Consider the following 24,263-nt stretch of genomic DNA (forward strand, 5'->3'; position numbering starts at 1 on the left):
TCACAGTACCATAGACATGCACTCTTTTGCAGTCCTCTACCACCCTCTTCTGGTAATTTAATATACAGAAAGTGTTTTTGTGTGTGTGTGTGAATTTTGTGTTATGAATTCATATCACAGTCTTTTTGCTCTTGTTGTGGTGTTAAATTATGAGCACATTTATCATCTGCACCTGACTGTGGAAAGATATTCTTCTCAAGGACAATATATAATAATTAAGTCATCTGTATTTGTCAGATATGCATCAACCCATCCAAACAAATAGAAACAAATGTACCTTGCATTAAATTTAGCCTCTCATTAAATTTTGCACATTTAATTCTTGAGAGACCCAAACAATTAACAGATTGACGGATTGAAGGACGGTTATGCGCTTGGTCTGAGTTGTTTGTAGTACTTGTAAACGGTGATGTTGCAGACATGTAACTAGTGATAATTTAGTTGCGTTTAGAGACTCTGCAATCTACACCAATTCAAAACCAACTCACATGACTAGGCCAAAGTAGGCCAATGTGTCTATGGGCAATATGAAGGGGGAAGTAAAAGATTGGAATACAGTAAAGACATACACTTAATATTTTACCTTTAGGGGAGCAGTTACACTAGAAATTGTACACAAAATACATAATTTCCATCCTGGCCTAGTACATGTATAAATAAATAAAAACTTAACCGATAGTCTGTCTTTTGTGAATTTTTCCTTGATTACATTCACCCCGTTTTTAACAGATTATAGTCACCGGGTTCCTCCCAATTCTCCCCGTGGGTCTGGATGTCTCTTCCACAGTAGCCTTCTTCTTCTCCTCTGCCTCGCTTTTATTTTTAAGCATTAAAAGAGCCCTAGGAGAGATGCCTGCCTAAAGCAACTAAAAGTTGATTAAATGGTCATTACGCAGCTTACACAATGCTGGACACTGGCGCAAGTTGAGGTTACTGGAACAATTTGGATATATTTCACACAAGTGTTGGTTACTATCCTCCTGTCCATTTCTGTGATGTTCCTCCATCTGCAACTGCTCCATATGTCTCTGCTGTCATCTCAAACTCTCTTGGCTGCTGTCTCATCCTCTCATCCTGTCATTTTCTTCCATTTAAAACAAACCCCCTCAGCGAGACAAACTGTACAATAATCATGCAAAATTGACACTCCTACATACAACAAATAACGTTGATTATCACCTGGTGTTGGAAGCCCGCCCTCTACACCCCATGATGATGATGATGATGATGATGATGATAATCATGATGATGATAGTCCTTCTCTCCACCTAGTGGTGAGTCTAATAAAAATAAATTGTGAGGTCACCAGTCAAGGCTTTAATCAAGGCACTAATTTATTATAAAAACATCAAAGAACTGTGAGGACATCACCATGACTTTTTTCTACTGAACATTTTCACCTTGACATTTTTATTCACGTTTGTCTCATAATTTCTCCACCTTTCATTACTTAGTATACTGCCTCATGACGTTCCAAACTGTTAATAATATTAACATTATCATATATTAGAGACACTTTCATCATTTTCAAAGTCTAAACTAAACTAGTTTAACCAAGCCAAAACAAATGACCCAGGTCCTCTGACGTCAAACCTACAGCTGTAGTTGCTCTGCGCATGCGCTGTGTTGCAGAGGCTAGACGCCGTCTGCTTTGTCAGGACCATCGATGCTGTTACTTTCGGCGAGATAGATTAGGAGGAATATTCGCGGTCTCTGCTGGTTATTAGACATCGTTAACTTCTTTTAAGTTCACAGCCAGCACTTGTTTCGCCGTGTGGACGCTTCAGGCGACAGAAGCGAGGATCCACTGTATATAAACAAAACGCAGCGAGCTGCTTTTTAAGGTGGCACGTCAAGGATAGCTGCGACAACAAGACTTGTCCGAGTCCCGTTTGTTAAGTTAGCGAACTTCGTGTTGGCCACGTTGTCAACGCAGTGATGGAAACCACCGTACAGCTTTGTTAGGAGTTTAACTCCGAGACGTGTGCGTGCGAACATGAGAGAAGAGGACAGTTTGTTGTCAGGAAGGCAGCCCATGGCAAGTGAAAGAGGGGGTGAACATCCCTGCTGCTGCTGCTGCTGCTGCCCCGACTTGACGGAGGAGAAAGGAGCACTTGCTATCAAGAAGGCTGACCTGAGGCCTCCTGGTCATTTGTCCGCCTCTAAGTAGTGTAAAATCAGACTTTGGCACAACATGGAAACGGTGGGGAAATTTGAGTTCAGTCGGAAGGACCTGATAGGACATGGCGCATTTGCTGTCGTCTTCAAAGGCAGACACCGAGAGGTGAGTATTGTCCTCTGTATTACTTTAAAAAAATATATATATACTATTGCCAACATAGACGAAATAAAAAGTCGCTTGGTTCGGTTGCATTGTTAGGCGTGAATCGCATTTTATTGGCCATCTGGTGTATTTGTTTTTGTTGTACGGCCTTAAGAGGCCTGGGATCACATACAGGATGTTCCTTAAAATAACAGGCAGTTAATGGATAAAAGGCTGAAATACTGTTTAAATACTCGCGGCACCTTGCCTTAATGCATGTATAGACACTGTGTGAAGGTCTGTATTTTTCTGCAGGTTTATAATGCAGATGATGCACGTCTGTAATCGTGGCAAATTTCAATGTAGAGAAGCAGACATTTGTTTCTCTTAGAAAGCTCCATTACTGAGGCCATTAGTGAACATGTTGAAACATGTCCTATACCTGGAATGAAAGAGTATACTATACTATTATAACGGCTTTACAGTAATTTGATTACACACTGGTAATATGATATATCACAACAGCTGAGACAAATAAAACATCCAGGGGAAATGTAGGTTGCTCATTAGTACATTCGCACACAGATACATTTCATCCACACTAGAGGATAATGGCATCTAATAACACATATTGCAGTGCATACATAATACAATACATTCAAATATGCTGCTGTGTGGTTGCTCTACAAAACCAACCAGACCTCCTGGCTGATTACAGCCTCAGCAGGTGATAAGTAATCAGTACCAAATTCCATTAGGAAACCCTTCGAACCAACAGCATGGAGGAGTGTGCTTTAGTGTGACACCTCCAATATATATATCAATATCCAAGTATGATAAATGTGCTAGAATCTGTGAATTTGACAAATAAACTACGCAGAGATGTTTTGAAATGTTTTGAACTCATTTGCTGCACATAATGACACTTGTGGTGTAGGGCAAAGACAGTAGAGCTTCATACACCAGACAAAGGCTCTGTGTATCAGATACTACACATACTGCACTGTATTTGTTTTATGCACCCAGAAAATGATTTCACATGTAATGTTTTCTCTCAGAAACATGACTGGGAGGTGGCAGTAAAGTGCATAAACAAGAAGAACCTGGCCAAATCCCAGACACTGCTGGGAAAAGAGATCAAAATACTCAAGGTAAGTCAGAAGCTCTCAGAAAATACTCCTTTCCAAGAGTTCACTAGGTTACTATATTATGTACTTTATTATAAGAAACACATGCATAGTAATGTGTATAAACAAACCAACTAAGAATGGCAACCTGAGCATGAACAGCACTTTCTGTACACATCAGCAGTTGTAGTGAATATTCCAGTATCTAGAGCTGGAGAGGTGCCATATGTTAGAATGAAATATGAGCAGTGATTATCTCAACATGATCATCTTGCTGAACATGGGAATGTCATAGCGAAAGTAGATGTTCTTAAGTTTCCTGCAGACTACAGGAGGCCCTAAGTGGACTGTACAAGTCAAGTTGAACATCTCTTTAAAGTTAAACATGTAAAACATTTAGGATGCACCATCCAAACAATGCTTTTCTCTGTCACCTCTGCAGGAACTGAAACATGAGAACATTGTTGCATTACTGGACTTTCAGGTATGTAATACTACACTCACAAATTACATCTAGATCATGTCAAGAAAAGGCTGATTGCACAGTGTCAAGGCTTCTGTTTACATACATGATTATCACACCTCTTATTGTCCCAGTTTTCCCATCAGTCTATGCTTACAAAGTAGAGCAGATGGGTTGTTCTACATGATCCACTTCTGGCTCGTGCAGCTTGAGCAGTTTTGTTCTCCCTACTTGTTAAATGAGGCTTTGCTACATTTGTTTGCTCTTGAAACAGTTTCTGTTTAATGTTGTTCCGGCATGCTTTCCTCTGCTCTTCCACGTACAGCAAATCCTTGTAAAGTTTCAGTGAATACTTCTGCCCTCGTGTCCTGTTGAGTTCAGTCATCATCTCCCTTGTTTACATTGTGTTGACAGTCACATGGGCTGTTGAGGCGTTCTGGGAAGTGTAGTTTCTTAACCTTTTACTTGCCTCAAGTATTTCTGCTCATTACAAGAGACTTGTTGCCACCTTGTCCAGGCACAAACCTGGTGCCTAGGGTGTAGACTAAGTGTTATGCTGCCATACAGCATGTGCATATTTAAATACCAGCGTTAACCTCTAAGCTCAGTGCCATGGACTAGACAGGTGTTGCATTGTAAGGTGATGAATAAGAATCCACAATCAAAGCAATGCTCTTGCTTGTAGCCTAGTAACCAGTCTGACACTCACTGTGGCAACACCTGCCAGGTAGTTTAGATAACATGAACACCTGCCTTGACACAAATGTTTATCTTAACTCACCAGGTGTTTCTTTTATCTTTGTCGTCCATGACTAACACACTGCCATCTGGTTAAAAATATTGAATGCACTGATCATGCTAATTGTAACATCTAACAAGACTACAATATTGCAAGATGACAGTAGTAATACTGGGCAAGGGATGCTCTGCTGTTGAAGAAGTCGATCGGATGAACTGTTGTCGAGATATGCCAAGGCAGTGATACACACATACATATACAGACAGAGATTCTTTCCTTTATAGTTAGATGATGTTGCCACCTATTGGTCAAATGGCTCCAAATTTGTCACTCGTCACATACATGGTATCTACTGGTCATGTCCACCAAATGTGGTATAGCATAAAACTTTCAGGAGATATGACATTTTTTGTAGTATAAGCCCTGCCCACACCATTTGAGGAAACTTTAAGGGCCAGTTATAGCAAAACTGCATGGAATATCAAAAATCAGAATGGCAACTTTTTCCGGCTTGGTCCAGAAATGTTCTGTACCAGATTTTGTGACGATTGCTCAACATTTGTGGGAGGAGTAGTGAAGAAAACAAATTTGGACAAAATTCAAAATGGCGGAAAGTTGATCTAGACGCAAAACATTGTGGCTTATATGGAGAGATTCTTCTGGAACCACAGAATCCAGGAAAGTGCACCAAAGCAAAATACCCACCAGGTGTGAAGTCGATCGGATGAATGGTTGTCGAGATACTCGAAGGACAGACAGACAGAGATTCCTTCCTTTATAGTTAGATGCTGAGCTATTTAGCTTTTTTCCCATATAATATGTCATATTTGAAAACTGCATATTAAGTATGGATGAGAGCAGATACTGTGGACTTCCCCAGACCCGGAGATTTGTTTTATTGATTTAAGCTGACCTTTCATCCTGTCCCCTTATCTGTTTTTGTCAGAGGGCTTAGTCATCATGCAAAGAAGGTTACAAAAAAAGTCATGACCAATGATGCGCACATGCATATGCTGAGCACTGCTAGCTGCTCAAACACTCCACGTGGTCACCTAGTTGTATTGATGGCAAATGGGGATTTAAGTTCTTTGTCCAAGAGCTCTTCATCAAAAAGAAAACTATTTTCAAGTGGTTATAATGCCAGAAGTATTTTACTCTCTTATCTTTAAACTGACTCACAGTGGGACCTCTCTCTGGGCATCTAAGATAGTCTGAGCTGGGCTCTAAGATTACAGGTTTGTTGTTGCACAGCAGCAGACAGTGTAGATGTTCTGTGCAGGGGATCTTACCATCCAGCTATCTAATTAGGTCAAGAGGAAACTGAAACTAAACCAAACGCTGGACACCAGAGAGATGCATTTACTTTTTTTTTTTACATTCACATTTTATCCAATTGTTCTATCCAAAGTGACTTAAAATGAGTTTGCGCGTCAATTAATCATCATCAAGTTACAGGCCAACACTGGTGTGACAGTTGCAGCACCAAAAGTACTAAACATTCTCTGGTTCCGCCTTCTCAAATGTAAGGGTTTGCTGCTTTTCTCTGTTTTATGTCATTGTAAATTTTGTAAACGTTTCATCTAACTGAAAATTGGTGCTGCAATACTGTTAGATACATGCCACAGAGAAGCAGCCTGGGGAAACCAGATGGTTGACTCTCCGGCTGAAACGGACCGGCTGCTTGGTTGCCGTCCATCTCCAATAAAGCCAAAGACAACCAATTTCAAAAGGCCTGACTCAGCTGAACTATAGAAAACAGTCTGGCCTCTGAGTGGTGGATTCAACAAGATACTGAGATGAGGTCAGAGTGAAAGACTGCAGTCATCTGTTGCCATGTGATAAGAGGGCTCTTTCAAGCAGGCCACACTGTTTTGCTTCAGACAGAGAGAGGAGAGTAAAGGAGAGTCGATAACGGATGTTAGAAAAGTTGCTGGAACTCTGAATCCCCCCCAAATGTGCACAGTAATAGGTTACGAGTTAAAAGTTAGGCAGTTAGCTACTTCTCACCGTCTCTCACTTGTTCGTGATTTACTCATTGTTTTGATCAGGCTGTTGACAGCATAGCCAGCCATCTGACTCCCTAATTGTTTTTGGCTCAGTGTTAATGTAGCTCACTGATGCCAGGCATGCTTTTACTTTTTAATAAAAAAGAACAGGCCACATTCACAGTCTCTGTGTCTTTCTTTCACAAGACTCAAACAGTTTTTTGTCTGAGCAGTTAATCCTTAATTTGTCTGCAACCATTTAAGCTGTTTTATTTCTCCAATCCAAATTGCCAGCTTCAGTTTGCTCGAACACGATCGGTGAGCACAAGTACCACCTGTTCCTTCCTCTGCCTGTCATTGACTCGTGTTTGTTTACCCCCTCTCTTATCTCTTCTCTCTTCAGGAAACTGCCAGCTCAGTGTACCTGGTAATGGAGGTAAGCTCGCTGTGATGTTTGGCTTTGTTTGCTCAGCGCTGTATTGTCTCAGCTTTTCGGCTCTGACAGCGCCCGGGCTATAATTAGCTGTGTCCTCAGGCATCAAAAGGGGGGTAAATGGTCGCCAGTCAGCATCCAAATGCTAATGCGAGTGTTTTTTCTGTGTCTTGATACTATTTACCTGATGGTGAGCCACAGGTAAAATATTGTACTACCGCTTTACTTTACTAATACTTTGGCCTTTGTTTTTTTTTTTATATTCGGCATCAGTGATAGTATCGTATAATTATTTTCTCTAACCAGTTTAAGTGCTCAAAATCACATAAAGTAATAAAACAGCAATTAAACGTCCCACAGTATCAGCGAAAAGACAGAAAATGTTAAACACATATGTAAATGGCTTGAATGGGACAGCTGATAAATCTCCGTAACTCGTTCCAGTTGTTATTATCTTCATTGTTTCGTGCTTATCTCCGTGTCTTAGAAAAGGAAATGACTTGTGAGGCAGCCTTTCAGAGCCTCACCTTTCATAACCCACCTCGTCCTTTCCTGGCTTCATTCATATGGATGCTGGAAATGAGAGCAAGGCTATAAATCTGTAAACACGTCACTCTTCAGCAAATCACTGCTCTGATCTCTTTTGATTTCTAGTCCCTTCAGAGGACCAGATTCACTAGAGTTACCCTCCAAGTTACCTGTGTGTCCTAATGTTATTCTTTTTCATCTCTCTCTGTTTCTCTCTCTGTGTCTCTCTCTCTCACTCTCTCTCTCTCCCTCTCTTTCTCTCTTCCCGACTCTCTTTCTGATTCCAGTACTGTAATGGTGGCGACCTCGCTGACTACTTACACTGTAAGTGCAACAATTCATCTACTCAAAGCTCCAGGTGCTTCTCAGTAGAAAAATCGAATGACTTGATGGTGAAATGTTATCTTTGTTGGTTGGCCTCTTTCAATTGTCTAAAAGCCAAGATCACAAATGTTCCCAAGCAAAGGAGGTGAAAACTAGACATTTGAAATATTATTTATTGAGAGTGGAATTAATTTAAACTAGATCCAAATTTTGCAAGGCAGTATTGTTTATTGTGAGATGTTTTTTGAACTCACAGTGTCCAACAGTAGAATAATCTTTCATTTCTAGATTGAAAATGCAGCAAGCAACCAATAAAGGCTATCACAAAACTATCACAAAACTTCTTGGGATCCTAGAATATTTGGATAGGAACAGCTAGTTAAGACATCAAGTAGTAGAAGAGGAGAGACTCATTATTAAGTTCTGTTCTAACTTTACAGTAACATATATGCCCCAAGGCTGAAGCAGCCTTTTATCTGGGGCCCTGAATACAGAGACAGATTTGGTGCTTCAGTAACAGCTTCAGGACCTGTGGGGCCCTAAGGCTTGAAATAGACTTTGACAGTGTAATACAACGAAAAGCAGAGAAACTTTCCCGCTGCAAGCTTCTGTCTTTCACACATACATCACATACATACAGTACACCACATCTTGTAAATACGCTTTTGAGTCAACATTAAAATGAAGTCTACAATTCTGTCCAGGTTTGCCTCATCTCAATAGCCAGGGGTGGCACTCTGAGGTGTCTGTCAGTGTGGGCGGGTTGGGAAATAAGACGTCAGCCGCTAGCCGTTAGCAGACAAATTATAGCTGTAGCTGCTAACTTTGTCTGTCAGGTACCCAGAGTCTAAATACAGGACGTTTTCCAAAAATAGTCTCTGCCTGCCTGGTTAAAAAAAAGAGTGTTTTTGGATCCACTACCCACTGTGGTCAATGAGCAAACCTTTTTTCCTGGCCCAAGTCAAGCCTAAGCCTGGCTTTAAAAAAAATGTGTTAGAAGGGAGGTGGAGCCAAAGAGAAATCCAAGACAAAGGAGGGACTCTCACATAGAACCATACTGTACCACCGTGAGATGAGGGAGATGATTGGAGGGAAGGAAGGGACAGAGAGCAGGAGGTGGCAGTGGTGTGATGTGGGAGAACAGAGAAAAAAAATACAGATATTTCTAGAGGTAAAATGAGATGATCTGTTTTGTGTAACACGGTCTGACTCCAGGACTTGTTTGGAAAAAATTGAGAATCCAGGAAAGAGGGCCATTCAGTCCCTATCTGGCTACTATACCCCCACCTTGTGTCCTACATTAGTACTTAATTTCTCACACACACTGTAGCGTATGAGAATCCCTCATTACACCCAATATACCAAAGTTAACTTGTAGTAAATTAACGTTTTATTTGTTCACCTGTTGGTCCTCTGCAGCCAAAGGCACGCTGAGCGAGGACACTATTCGGGTTTTCCTGCAGCAGATTGCAGGGGCCATGAGGGTCCTACAGTCCAAAGGCATAATCCACAGGGACCTCAAACCCCAGAACATTCTGCTCTCCTACCCACCAGGACGCAAGTCGCACTCCAACAACACCTGCATCAAGATCGGTAGGTGTGGCGGTGTGAAGAGTCTGCGAGCATGTCCATGTGACATGATGGCATGTGCACATATTATCAGTTTTCTGTTGTTGCCTTTTACCAATGGGCTTGTCACACAGTGCTACAGAGTGACATTTAAAATGACTGGCATTGATATTATTACATCATGACTCTATTAGGAGGTATTTGGATACACAACAGACATCAACAACAGAAAAAAACTAATTACATTAAAAAAAACACACAAACAAACAAATTATCGAAAATCAAACACGTAGCAGTGCTTGGTCTAACCCTGTAGTATCTATTGATCAAACAAGTATATAAAGGTAGCCTGAAATAAAAAGAGCAAAAACATTTTCACACATGAGATCACAGCTTGAAGGTGTACATTGAGATTCAATAGGAAAGCACTAGAATCCTCTACAGGAGCAAAAACTAATTGAACCTCATGAAGCAGCACATGGAAATCCTTACACCGCAATCAAGCTCAGGAGCTAATAATGATTTCCCCAAGGCAATTTATTACACTAAGGTTGCAAGACTAAACTTGTTAGAGGATATTTGTACAATTTTATATATAGAATTTCACATTTTCCCTCAGCAGCATTGGTAGTCTTCCTCTGATAAAACACAGTGAAGAAAAAATTACCAAGAAAGAGAAAACCCCCTCAGTTGTGAGTTTGGCTGCTTTCACCCAAAAGATGATGTTGCTGTGACAACAAGTGATCACCATAATGAGTGTCATGACCAAGTACAGAGAGCGAGTGTGTGTTTGGACACTGATAACCCTTAAGCCTATCAATTCTTGTTCCTCTGGAGAGAATTGATTGCCCCGTGGGAATGAAGTTTGAAGCTTGTGTCAGTCCAAGTCACTGCAGAATGTTATTAGCAAAACCTGCTCAGTCACACTAACAAACACACTGTTCACACATATACACTCATTGTACCTACTTAGAAATTATTTTGTTGACTTGTTAAATAGGGTTAGGGTTAGGGGTTAACATTTGTTGAGTTGATGTTGTAAAATGACTAATATGATGAGTAGAATCAGCCAAATATTGTGACTGATCAATACATTTTAGACACATTTTTCCCTTTTTTCATGGGTTTGTGATTGTCCACAGGATCTGCACATTTTCTGTATGAAGATCCAGCTGCATTCGCTTCCAGCACCAAATGTTAACTCATCCTCTTTTGGTGTCTTGTGTTCTTTATGTCCCCCCCACCTTCCTTCCTTCCCTCCCTGACGTTCTCTCCCCACAGCGGACTTTGGCTTTGCCAGGTACCTTCAGAACAACATGATGGCGGCAACACTCTGTGGGTCCCCTATGTACATGGTAAGCACTTTTTGTATTTTTTTATAGATGTGAGGGAAAATAATTGCCAGCATACTCAAATGTTTTAGCTGGTTGTTCAACCCAAGCAAATTCAGATTTAATGACTTCTGTGTTTTCACTCAGCATTTCTTTGTCATTTTTAAGAAGTTGACATTTGGAAAACACAATTTTTTGATTCTCAGAGCTAATTCTTTTAATTTTACAGTTGTGTCGCGATCTCACATTTTTTCCCTCACCAGGCTCCTGAGGTCATTATGTCTCAAAACTATGATGCCAAGGCTGACTTGTGGAGTATAGGAACCATAGTGTTTCAGTGCCTGACTGGGAAGGCTCCTTTTCAGGTAAACACAGTCACAGGTTCTTTGCAGGCTACATTCTTGAGCATGCTTGTTTTTTTGCAGTATGATCTCTTTCACACACAGTTACCTAATTTAGGGATGGGACAGCATCAAAACTCCACAGCAAGACCAAATTAACAACAATCATTATGATATATAGGACTTGCTGTTATCACTAGCTTTTAAGTCAATTATAAGTATATGTACGGAAAAGTGATTATGTTGTGAGTTTTCTTCTGAATTTCTTATCTGAAAACTAGCAACTACAAGTCATTCTTTTCAGTTTTCTTAAACCACGCAACACTGTGTTTATCAGCTGTGTTTTCAGATAGGCTTCAGGCCAAGGATAATGTAAATGTAACTTTAGCCTTCATTTCTGTGAAAGACAGCTGTGGCATTATTTTGGAGACTGCCGACTTATCTGGAATGGCCTTTTACATTATATCTAATATTTTAATATGATTAAAGTGATGGAAGACACGTGCAGTAATTTCAAACACTAACAAAATGAAGTGCATTAACACAAAACCTAGCCGAATGCTCCTATAACATGTTTTCATCCTTGTCCGCAAACTGCAGCTCAGTCTGTTTGTTGTGGCTGTCTCTTCTCTCCTGAAAGATGTGAAAGATGAGCAGGAAGAAAAACAGCAATTTGCCTCGGCTGACTTAAATTATGCTGTAAAAGATGAAACGCATAACTTCTGACAAACGATCTTATCTTAACTGGTCCAGCAGCATTTCTAAAGCTACCCAGTAGCTTCCCTCTTTGCTTCATTGACAGGCATGTTAGAACATGTGGTATTTTGTCATTAACAGTGCCTGGCTTAGGGTTCAATCTGTGCCATCAAAATGTATGCAATTATAGTATGAAAAGGGTGGTATGATTATGTGTGTACATACACACACATTTACATTTGCAGACATTTACATATTTTTAACTCTCTCTCTGATCTTTTGTCATCTTTAGGCTAGCAGTCCCCAGGACCTCCGGCTGTTCTACGAAAAACACAAGACTCTCAGCCCTAAGTAAGGGGTTACAGTAAGATGACAGCATGTGTAGTTTTCATGTGATTGACAGATGCTACTGTAAAAGACTGAAAAACATAGTGATGTGAAGCTCTGACTGAAACTCTTTCAGATAGACCCCATTATCTTGTTATTAATATCTGGTATTTAGATCAGTCACCAAATCAGTCTTCTACAGAGATGCTGCCAGTTACAGCCATACCAGCTGGGTTGTTGTAACAGTTGAACAGCAGTTAATTTACACCATTGTTAGAGATGACAAGCCCCCCACCAACCGAGCCTTTTACAGCATAATGTCTGTGAAGGTTTTACATTGCAGTTTATCACAGCTTCCTAATGAAAGCCTGTCTAAAAGTTCTGTTTTGAATGTTGACCATTTTAATTGTGAAAGATAAGAAATACATATCTTTTTGTTTAATTCCAGTAAAAACATAAAGAGTGTAGCTAAAAGTGTTGTAGTAACAATTTTCTCTTGTGTTATATGACCTTATAATCAAGTTTTTTTTTTTGCTCAGCAGCACACACTAACTGTGGTGTCATTGGTTTGCAGCATCCCCAGAGAGACTTCCAGTCATCTGAGGCACCTGCTGCTGGGTCTGCTGCAGCGCAACCACAAGGACCGCATGGACTTTGGTTAGTGTACGTCAAGCACAGTAAAATGAATGAAACAGTTGACTATATGGTGTTGGTGCAGACCTACACTGATAACTTACTGATGTAGCATTTTAGAAATGTTTATCCAGTCACGTTACCCAGACAGCAGATGCAACTAATATCCCTGTGAATATCGTCTTTCTCTTTCATAAAGAAGTGTTACATAAAGCAATAAGACCCATGGAGAAAAATATAAATTATGTCTATATCTCAACACCCGAATGCACTCATTGCTATTTCGGGTGACTTCAACCACGTCACCATGGCTAGGACACTTCCCACCTTCACACAGTATGTGAGCTGTCCCACTAGAGAGGAGAGGACCCTGGACTTGCTGTATGCTAACGTTAAGGATGCATACAGCTCCTCTCCCCTCCCCCCTCTGGGTAGGTCAGACCACAACCTAGTGCACCTCAACCCCTGTTATGTGCCTCTAGTCAAGAGCCAGCCTGCAACCACGAGGACAGTGAGGAGATGGTCAGAGGAGGCTTATGAGACACTTCAGGGATGTTTTGAGGTGACTGACTGGCAGGCGCTCTGTGAGCCGCATGGAGAGGACATTGATGGGCTCACAGAGTGCATCACAGACTACATCAACTTCTGTGTGGACTCCACTGTACCAGCAAGGACTGTCCATTGTTATTCTAACAACAAGCCATGGGTGACAAAGGACATCAAGGCCATACTGAACAAAAAGAAGAGGGCCTTCAGAGCTGGCAACAGAGACGAGGTGAGAACGATCCAGGGGGAACTGAAGGTAAAGATCAGGGAGGCCAAGGAGAAGTACAGGAGGAAGCTGGAGTGGAAACTCCAGCAGAACAACACCAGAGAGGTCTGGAGTGGAATGAGGACCATCACGGGCTACAGGCCGAGCAACAACAGAGGAGCTGAAGGCAGTGTGGACCGGGCCAACGAACTTAATCTGTTTTTCAACAGATTTGACTCTGTGGGCCCTGCTCAACCCCCCCATGACTCTTCCGCTGTCTGCCTCCAACCTTCACCTATTCCACTCCCCCCTCCCCCTCCTGCTCCTCACAGCCCCCCACCCCCCTGTGAGAGCTTTCCTCACACCTCGTCCCCCAGTCCCCAGGCTGACGGCACTCTTCAACCTGATGACTCCACCCCTCCCCCACCGGTCACCTCTACAATGTGCTTCACTGCCGACCATGTTAGAAGACAGCTGAGGAGACTCCACTCCAGCAAGGCTGCAGGCCCCGATGGTGTCAGCCCCAGGGTGCTTAAAGCCTGTGCCCCCCAGCTATGTGGAGTACTTCACCACGTCTTCAACATGAGCCTGAGTCTTCAGAGGGTCCCCGTGCTGTGGAAGACATCCTGCCTCGTTCCTGTTCCAAAGACGCCGCGACCCAGTGGCTCCAAGGACTACAGACCCGTGGCACTGACCTCCCACATCATGAAGACCCTGGAGAGACTCGTCCTAGAGCAGCTCCGGCCCTTGGTCAAGACACACTTGGACCCCCTTCAGTTCGCCTATCAGCCCCGACTTGGAGTGGAGGATGCCATCATCTACCTGCTCAACCGCGTCTACGCCCACCTGGACAAGCCGGCGAGCACTGTGAGAGTCATGTTCTTTGACTTCTCCAGTGCGTTCAACACCATCCGTCCGGCTCTACTGGGTGAGAAGTTGACGGAGATGCAGGTGGATGCCCCCCTCGTGTCCTGGATTGTCAACTACCTGACTGGCAGACCACAGTATGTGCGCTTACAACACTGTGTGTCAGACAGAGTGGTCAGCAACACCGGGGCCCCGCAGGGGACTGTCCTCTCTCCCTTCCTCTTCACCGTCTACACCACGGACTTCAGCTACTGCACTGAGACCTGCCATCTTCAGAAGTTTTCTGACGACTCAGCAATAGTTGGATGTATCAGTAAGGGTGATGAAGAGGAGTACAGGGCTGCTGTGGACAACTTTGTCACATGGTGCGAGCAGAACCATCTACAGCTCAACGTGACAAAGACAAAGGAACTGACTGTGGATCTGAGGAGGACCAAGGCGCCGATGACCCCTGTTTCCATCCAGGGGGCCAGTGTGGACATTGTAGAGGATTACAAGTATCTGGGAGTTCACATAGACAATAAACTGGACTGGGTAAAGAACACTAATGCCCTCTACAGGAAGGGCCAGAGCCGTCTCTACTTTCTGAGGCGGCTGAGGTCCTTCAACATCTGCCGGACTATGCTGAGGATGTTTTATGAGTCTGTGGTGGCCAGTGCTATCCTCTATGCTGTTGCATGCTGGGGCAGCAGGCTGAGGGTGGCGGACTCCAACAGACTAAACAAACTGATCCGCAAGGCCAGTGACGTTGTGGGGGTGGAGCTGGACTCTCTGACGGTGGTGTCAGAGAGGAGGATGCTGTCTAAGCTGCGGGGCATCTTGGACAATGTTTCACATCCTCTCCATGACGTACTGGTCGGACACAAGAGCAGCTTCAGTGGGAGACTCATTGCTCCCAAATGCACAACTGAGCGACACAGGAAATCATTCCTGCCTGTGGCCATCAGACTGTTTAACTCCTCTCTCTGAATGTCAGACACTCAGGAAGAGACTGGAATCCGTATCTGTATCTACCTCACCTGTTCATACACCACCTCACTATTTATTCAAAATGTTTAAGTGCAATACATATATAGTCACACACTTTAGTGCAACACATACATACATATACATTGTTATTGTATATATTTTTACCTCATTTCACTTAAATACTGTAAATGTGTATATTTTGTATTTTCATTTCATTTTTCATTTCACCTCATTTCACTTAAATACTGTAAATGTGTATATTTTGTATTTTGTATTTCTTATTTTTATATTTTGTACAAACTTTTAGTTCTAAATTATGCAACTTTCTACTCTTGAATGGGAGCACCGGTACTGTACAATTTCCCCCCGGGGATCAATAAAGTATTTCTGATTCTGATTCTGATTCTGATATACTGTAGGTCAACATGATTGTAAAGTAAGAAATGTTGCTCCACTTCACTACCTCCTGCTAATTCTGTTTCTTCTTGTGTTGTTGGTAGATGAGTTTTTTTGTCATCCTTTCCTGGAGGCCAGCTCATCCATGAAAAAGAGTAAGTAAGAATAAACAACACACTTCTTAATGGAGCTTGGTTTGGTAATTGTCTGTAATACATAAGTACCGAACTAAATCTGTACACTTGTCTTGCACCTATAATGTCTCGCACTTTGAGTTCACAACGCATAGGTAAATAAACATTCCACATTTTCTTAAAACAATAAGACCAAAATAAAACGTAACCCTCAAAAAAATGCAAGATTGTCATGTCATGCCAAAACCTTCCAAATTATACTTTTATTCCATCTAGCAGCAGAGCCAGCCTCGTAGTATTTCTTGTCAGCAAAACACCACAGAGTTATGACATGAAAGGTGCCCTATGGACTGTAACAGACAAGGTTTCTGTTTACATTCTGCGTTTCTCACCAAACTGCATTGTGTGTATCCTTGAGTTGTCTAACGAATGTGTTGCATTTTGTCACAGCAACTCCTACTGTGTCCATGACCTGCTTCCCAAGCTCTGCGTCAGCCAGCTCTTGTAGCAGCTCTTCCACCTCTCACCTTGCCTCACCACCGGTTTGTGTTTCTTCTTTCTATATTGTTTACTTGTTTCTCTGTCTGCACCTGAGTAATGAGGCTGTGTTTTTATGCGTAGTCATAGAAGTCAACCCCTAAGTGGCCTTCCCTCACTATTTGCTCTTTTATTATTTCTTTTGTGCTTTCTTTCTTTGTTTATCTGCTACTTTCTGTCTCCCTGTGTCTGCAGCAGTCTCTTGCTGAGGTTCAACATTTGCGTGCCAAAGCTCTGGCCTCCCCTACCCAGGAGGCCGCTGGTTTTCTCCTCAAGGACTCGTCGGGAGGGGGCGGCAGCAGCAAGAACTCCTCCTCCTGTGACACAGATGACTTTGTCATGGTGCCTGCTCACTTCACCAGTAAGAAAACTTTTTTCATGGGATCCCAGCCTAAATGTCAAATGCAGCTGTGCATAGTCCTAGCCTTGGCTCTGGATTTATGGAATCAGTATTTATATCTTTTATTTATTTATTCAGCTTTCATGTGGCATTTACAGCATTTCATATGCTGGAGCTCTACTCTGTCTAACTCTGTCATTCTTTTCAGTCTTTGTTCTTGTTTAATATTATTTAATGTTTATTGTTCATGTAATTGAATGTAATTAATACAACACTTTCACTCTTCTTTGATTTTGCTGTTCTTTTGATCTTCCTGGTTTTCCAGCAGCTGAGCTGACATGTGAGAGCAAAGTGCTGCCGGACAGCCTGATGAACAGCGGGTAAGAAGCAAGGATTGGGTATTCATAGATTGCCGTTGCCTGTATTACACTAATGCCATGTTAGTAGTGTGACAGTGTTACAGAATACAGTATGTTATTATTTACAGTAAAACTCAGAACATATGCTGTATTCCTTTTCAAAATGGCACCTTTAATAAAGTCTCCGTCTCCTCTTTAATCAGCTCTCTTCTGGCTTCTGCTGGTCTGTGTAGCCAAGCCAAAACGCCACCACACTCACCTTCCTACAGTGGGTCTCCAAGTCCTGTCAGGTAACTGCACAAAGCTGAATGTTTGGTGGTAGTGATACATGTGGTGCTGTGTAGCTTAGAGGGCAAGACACTGTAAGATTAATGGTAGAAGAAGAAGAAGCAGCAATGGCCAAAGTGAAGTCCCTGATATCTGCTAAATTAATTCATTTAATGCTCGAGAGTGTAATTTAAGGAACACAATTATATAAAATGACTTCTATTAATGTGCTGTGTATGTGTGAATCATGTTACTCTTTTGAGTTCTTTGAGTGGAATTGCATGTTGAGAACTCAATAGCCACAATGTTCATGTAAGTGTATATGTCAGTGTTTCATCTGGATAAACAGATTATATTATATATTAGAAATTCTTCTAAACGCTTAAATACTAGTATCAGGTAAGTTAAATAAATAATTAAACATAGCCTTTAATTAACCTCAGTTCATGTCATGTTATCCTTAAACACAATGTAATGTTTGTTTTCACATTACAAACATTGTACAAGTTTGGCAGGATGGTCAGTAACCGAATATCTCTTTCCGGAATATTTGGTGTTCCTGTTGAAAGTGTTAAACTTGTTCACACACACGCTAACCCTCTCCTCCCTTGTATAACAGTTTTTCCTCGGCACTCTCTGTTTTTCTCACTGATGGTGGCAGGCCCAGCGAGTTCTCGGGAGGTAACTATGGTTGTAACTATGGAAACCATGGTCAGTCATTGCCTATCCCAGTCCCCACTCAGCTCCAGAACTACCAGCGCATGGAGCAGAACCTCCATTCCACCAAACAGGATGGCTCACCACGGTCTGTATCCACAAACACACACACATAACACACTTACATTGACTGCAGTGACTCATGGACTTATTTTATTTTTATTATATTATTAGGCTGTCGACACCAGTGCGTCGATGCAGCAGTGGAAGCTCGTTGGGCTTTGCTCGGACCGGGCCCTCACCACCCTACGGGCAGGGAGCAGTCACCACCAACCGTAGGCTCTCCCTGGGAGGGGCCAGACCTTTCCAGCTCTCCCCTCAAGGTAGCTCAGAGGCTAGTTTTCACTTTGTAAACCTCTTTCACAGATGCAGATCACAGCTTTCTCTTTAGTGTATCTACATCTTTAGTGAAAATGTGGACAATGTTAGCAGGATCGGTGACCAGTTTGGAGCTAACTGCTTGTGCAAAAGGTGCAATGTTGACACAGTTGACATGAGTTGTGAGCAGTTCAACCAAAGAGGGATTTTTCTATCTCAGATATTTCATTTGAAGGATTTTTAGAGGCCTGAAGAGCTAAAAAAGCTAAAAAAAAAAAAATTTGAGAAAAGTAAGAAAAAATAAACTTGGGGCATCCCAACCACTGGATTAGTTTATTAAAAGATTGATCAATTAATCCTTTAAGTCAAATACTCAGCAGTCTCTGGACTGAGCTTCTCATATATGATGAACTATTGCTTTACTATTACTTTAAGAAATTTGAAGACATGATTTTGGGCTCTGGGAACTTTTCGCTTTAGAGACTAAATGGTAAATTTATTAATCATAAAATAATCAAACAGAGCAATTAATTACAAAGTAATTATTAGGTACAGCCCTAGAAAGGTGATTGGCTTGTTGTAAGTGGTATTGCCCTGAAAATTTAACTGCAGACAAAAAGAGAAATAATGTAGTGGTTAGCATTTGCCAATGTTTCAGTAGTTTTGAAAATTAGTGGTTGAGAAAATGAACCAGCCTCCTACGTACACCAACACTCTCCTTCTCACCACCAGTTGCTCTCTACTCCTCTGTGCCTCATGCTGCCACAGTCCCTCAGCTGTCCAGACATGCTCGCCAGCAGGGCAGCGGGGGAGTCAGGCGGGACTTGTCCATCTCTGCTATCTCTTAGTAGATTTGTTGTCTTGTCTGATATTTCAGTTTGCGATGCAACCTGCTGTCTAAAAGCAGAAATATTCTTCTTCTCACAGCTCCGCAGCACATTGAACCCCGGCCGACTTCTCATCAACGCCCACAGACAACGGGACTGGGCACGCGGCTCCACAGTGCCCCCTGTTTGTTGGAGTGTGCCAGTGGTGGTGGCAGGCAAAAGATCAGGAAGCAGCACTCGGACCCGGTGGTGGCCCCCTCGGCAGGCCTGATGACTGTTCGCCCTCTACACTCTTCCCCCAGGCTCAGTGAGCTGATGCAGCGTAGCCCCCTCCCCACCATCCTGGGGTCCCCTTCCAGGGTGAGTCTGCTCTGTGTGTGTGTTTAATTCTGTTGAGATACACAGAAAAGACTACCAAGCAGTTTAAACAAACCTCTGGCACCTCTCTCCTCTCCCTCTTGTCTCTCCTCAGACCATCCCCCCATTTGAATTCCCCAAGCCGCCCAGCTCTCCAAACCTTGTGACCTTCCTGACACAGCAGGGTTTGGTCATCGGCTCCCCTTGCAGCAGGACTGCCCCAATGGAGCCCAGAGACCCGGCACAACAATCCCCCACACAGGTCACCCAGCCTGCCCACTGCATCCACAGGCTGAATGATGATATCAAGGGCTTTGGAAGGTTAGATTGTTGTTTTTGCTGTTGTTTTCTATTTGTTATGCTTACCTCGCTGATGCTGCATATCCAGGAGGAACTGTTCTTCTGCAATGGCAAACTTCTCGGGTTTAAAACAAACTATTTTCGAGTTAGAGATGCATCTTCTTCCTTCTTAAACCATGCCTTTCTGGGTTTAAATTTTTGTTTTTGAATTCCTTTCACCTTTATCACATATAGCGTGTTGTTTTGTTATATATGAAGCTTTTTTACGTCAAATAAATTACATTACATTGTATCTACATCTTCTCATGTATGGAGAAAAAATGGTCAAGACAGGGATTATGAACCTAATGGAGTTAAATATAGCGGGAAAAAGTAAGTAAATGAATGAAGGAAATAGGCAGCTAGTACAAATATATATTAAACAAGGATGTTTGTGGAATTCATATCATGTGTCTTTTCCTCCATGTTCTCTGCTCTGTTTCTCCTTTCTCTGTGGTGCAGGTCTCAGAGCGCCGGCCGCCTGTCTGATATGCTGCTGGTGGCCGCGTTTGGACCAGGCGGACTTGTGGGTGACCGAGGCAGCACAGAGAACCTGACGTCTGAAAAAGCCATAGACATAACAGGTAGGCATTAACAAACATGTGTGTAGTTTGGGATTTCAGTGTATTGGATTAGTTACAGCAACAATTCATTTTAAAATAACAACAGTTTCTAAAGTTTGTGATTCAGCTATCAGTATATTGCAAGAGAATAGAATGTCAAACATTACTATTCTAATTCTACTATTTTAATTTTGTAATTCACAGGGAGAGCTTGTATTGAAATATTTGGTGTTTATTGGAAAATGAAAATGGTCAATGATATATACAGCCCCTATCTTCAGGGCTGCCCACCACCCTCTCCCATCGTCAATCATTGCTCTTTTCTGCCCTCTAGTGCCCCCCGGTGGTGGGGGAGGCCTTGCACCTGGTTCCAGCAGCCCAGCACAGGTGGTCTTCACTGTGGGCTCTCCTCCCAGTGGCAGCACCCCTCCTCATACCTCCAGACAGAGGAAATACTCAGGTAGCACATTAATTATCAAGTCATTTGTCTCCACATCCCTTCTGCAGCGAAAGGGAATCAAATTCCACTTACACAGCAGCCTCAGTATTATGCTCTGCACATCATACAACACAGAGCACTGGGGGGGGCTATTACTTTCATTTTCCATGATGTGGAAACTTAATTAAATGTCATGGAGGTAAGCATTAAAGGTTGATTTACTGGCCAAGATTCAAATTAAGCCAAACTGTGCAAAGGTGTAGTTACATTAAGGGAGTAATAACCCAAATGACTGGTTTTCCGAACACGCAGTTTTCCAATGGGTAATTTGGAATTAATGGTTGCATAGTTAGAAAGCAACCCACTAACTGTTCTCTCAGTGAGTTGTACTGCAATGGAAATGCATGGCATTTGATAAAAACATATTTATGTATTAAATAAATATTAGATATTTCTTTTTCTGATTCCTGCAGGCTCCTTCACTTCAATCAGCCCTGCAGGCTCCTTCACAAGCCGCCATCCCCAGATAGGCACCTATCTGGATGGCTTTGAGGCTCCTTCTAGTCCACGCTACAGTTTCACTGATCCTATCGCAGCCAACATGGGCGGCCATCATGTAACCTTTGAGGCTCCTGAGCTGCCCGAGGAGACGCTGATGGAGGTGAGAAGCAGGTTTTATACACAGCTCTGGAAAGTGGAGAAAAGGAGTCATCCCTTGGATCCTATTTATTCTCTGGATGTGTGCAGTGACTTCTTTGTTGTCTACATCAGTCAGGGGTTCGTTCTCACAAAATGTTGAAATGAAGAATCCCTCAAGAGAATGTAGACTGCGAGAAACATAGAAAAAGAGAGCATAGTGTGGTTGAAGTGTCTTTAGCTCAAGTCATCCTGGCAAAATAGCCTAAGGTGGAATCTGAGAGTGGAATAATGAAATGACCTGTCTCCTGTTAATGCTTGTGTTCTTTGAAATCACATGTGGGTGTTTTCTGTTTAAAATTCTAACACTAAACCACCTCCTTTTCTTTCTCTGTCTGTCTTTCTTCCTGCCTCTGTCGGAGTGCAGCAGGAGCATACAGACACTGTGCAAAGCCTGCGTTTCACGTTGGATTTCGCCCGCTGTCTGATGGAGGTGGCTGGAGCCCGCGGGGCCGCGGTGATGGGGGAGCTGGTGGAGCTGGGGGACATTTCTCATCCCTCCCTCCTTCAGCAGCAGAGCCTGGTAGCAGATCAGATAAGCTCACTGAGCCGAGAGTGGAGGTAAAGCTGAATCAGCAACAGAGTCTTTGTTGATGACGATGATACAGTTTATCCAGCCTGTGCACCATGTTTGGTGAAAAATGTCAAAATCACCTGAGGGACAATTTTTTGAATTGGGTGAATTAGCAATAAGATCCTTCAAGTCAGACTTTCTGATGTTGCAATTAGCAGGTTTTTAGAGCCCACTCAGGAGTACTGACTGAAATATGTCAACATTTCTGCTGCTATAACACAAGCTTGAATGCATTTTTGCACCAGAGCCAAAGACACGCTGACATAGATACAATAAAAGAAATAAATAAGGTGGGTTTTAGAGTTGGAGTGCAGAGAGAAATGGCATTTGGGAAAACAAACTGCAGACGAGTTTGATAATGGGAAGCATTATGAAAGACTTTGGTCAGAGATAGTGTCTGCACCCTACATTACACAATCCATACATCTCCTATACAAATCTATTATACAGATGTTTCACTAACTTTCAAACAATTGAATTGTTTGTTGTAATACTTTGTGTGTGTGTTATTCTCTCCTCAGTCATGCAGAACAGCTGGTTCTCTACCTTAAGACTGCAGAACTCTTGTCCACTGCCTTACACACAGCCATGGAGCGAGTTAAACAGGGCAAACTCTACCCATCTGCTACAGTCAAACAAGGTATTTTGTAAGGGGGAGTTGGGGGAGGTGTCTAATATGTACATTAAAACTAAATATACCATTTTGATTTTAACAGAATGCACAATGATTGTCTTATTAAATAGTAATATTAAATTACATTTTTTTTCAAATGTTCTGTCCATATACAGTCGTGAGGAGGCTGAATGAGCTGTACAAGTCCAGTGTGGCATCCTGTCGCTCACTCAGCACCCGTCTGGAACGCTTCTTTTCCAGGAAGCACCGTCTAATGGACCAAATCACCTCCATCACAGCTGAGCGGCTGCTTTTCAGCCACACCGTGCAGATGGTAAGCCCAGCGGAAATGTTAGACTGTTGGGAAGCAGAGAAGGAGATGAGGGTTATTGACCAGCAGTAGATAATTAGCCCTAGCGTTTGTTACCAACTTAAGTGCATGTATGGTGAAAACATCCCTCCTACCTCTCTTCTTGTCTCTCTCTACACTTAGGCGCCAAGCATTTGCTCTCAAATGATTGCTTCATGGTCAAAGGAATATTGTAATGCCACTATGTATATGTTTGTGCTTGTATATTTGCTAGAATAACACACAAAGCAAGGGGGAAAAGTTGACAGCATGACTTCGAGTGTCATTTTCACAGAACTGCATTGCATATCTCATCAGCATTATATTGCTATTTTAATCAAGACTAAAATCAAACATGTATTAACTTGAGCCTCCTGGTGTCGTCTCAGGTTCAGGCTGCTGCGCTGGACGAGATGTTCCACCAAGGGGAAGCATCGGCCCTGCGCTACCATAAAGCTCTCCTGTTGATGGAGGGCCTGTCTCTGCTGCTCACCGAACAGGAGGACATCCTCAGTGTTAGCAAATGTGAGTATGTTTGCCAGCTAATCTCACAAAAAGAAGGGATGTCTCCACTCAGCACCAGAACCTACCGTAGTTTGGCGTGCAATGTTCCTGCAGCTAAAAAGCACCTTTTATGATTATATTTGAAAAACAATTTACTATTTCTTAATTCGGAATGTTCGATCTACACAGTAATGTTAATGAGCTAATGCATGCCCCATGTCTTTGGAATGGAAACAATAGCACCTAGAGGAAACTGGACACGACTTGTCATGCTTTCCCACACACTTTTTCTCTTTGTCTTTCTCTTCGTGACTGCAGGTAAGGAGTGCATTGAACGCCGCCTCACAGCTTTGCAGTCAGGACTCTGTGTGTGAGAGTCCTATGCGGCCTCTTAGAGTGTGGATATGATGTCAGTCATTTGCACCCTGCACATTTCCACGGAATCCGATCTCCACCCATATCTCATGGTTTTCACTCAGAAATCCTTTCATTTTCACAAGAAAACCACAAGACTTCAGTTTTCACCGAACCTGCAGGGGTTTGTGTTCTCATCTCAAGATTTGGATAGAGGCAGTGACTTCCCCCAAC

The 24,263-nt window shown here is 42.5% G+C and overlaps 1 protein-coding gene across 1 annotated transcript; it reads left to right on the forward strand.

The window, feature by feature from the left end:
• The first annotated feature begins 1,924 nt into the window (after positions 1 to 1,924).
• ulk1b (unc-51 like autophagy activating kinase 1) lies at positions 1,925 to 24,077 on the forward strand. Its single transcript, XM_070924211.1, has 27 exons — positions 1,925 to 2,284; positions 3,322 to 3,414; positions 3,833 to 3,874; positions 6,981 to 7,013; positions 7,826 to 7,862; positions 9,282 to 9,455; positions 10,713 to 10,786; positions 11,026 to 11,127; positions 12,092 to 12,150; positions 12,701 to 12,783; positions 15,847 to 15,897; positions 16,327 to 16,418; positions 16,609 to 16,774; positions 17,079 to 17,133; positions 17,316 to 17,402; positions 18,041 to 18,184; positions 18,271 to 18,419; positions 19,342 to 19,601; positions 19,714 to 19,919; positions 20,400 to 20,521; positions 20,835 to 20,960; positions 21,413 to 21,600; positions 22,003 to 22,196; positions 22,731 to 22,849; positions 22,999 to 23,156; positions 23,561 to 23,696; positions 23,994 to 24,077. The coding sequence occupies exons 1-27, from the start codon at positions 2,195 to 2,197 to the stop codon at positions 24,047 to 24,049; spliced, it is 3,096 nt and encodes a 1,031-aa protein (XP_070780312.1). The 5' UTR covers positions 1,925 to 2,194; the 3' UTR covers positions 24,050 to 24,077.
• Positions 24,078 to 24,263: the final 186 nt, after the last annotated feature.

The sequence above is a fragment of the Enoplosus armatus genome, chromosome 18 (assembly GCF_043641665.1).
Source record: "Enoplosus armatus isolate fEnoArm2 chromosome 18, fEnoArm2.hap1, whole genome shotgun sequence".
Lineage (NCBI taxonomy): Eukaryota > Metazoa > Chordata > Actinopteri > Centrarchiformes > Enoplosidae > Enoplosus > Enoplosus armatus.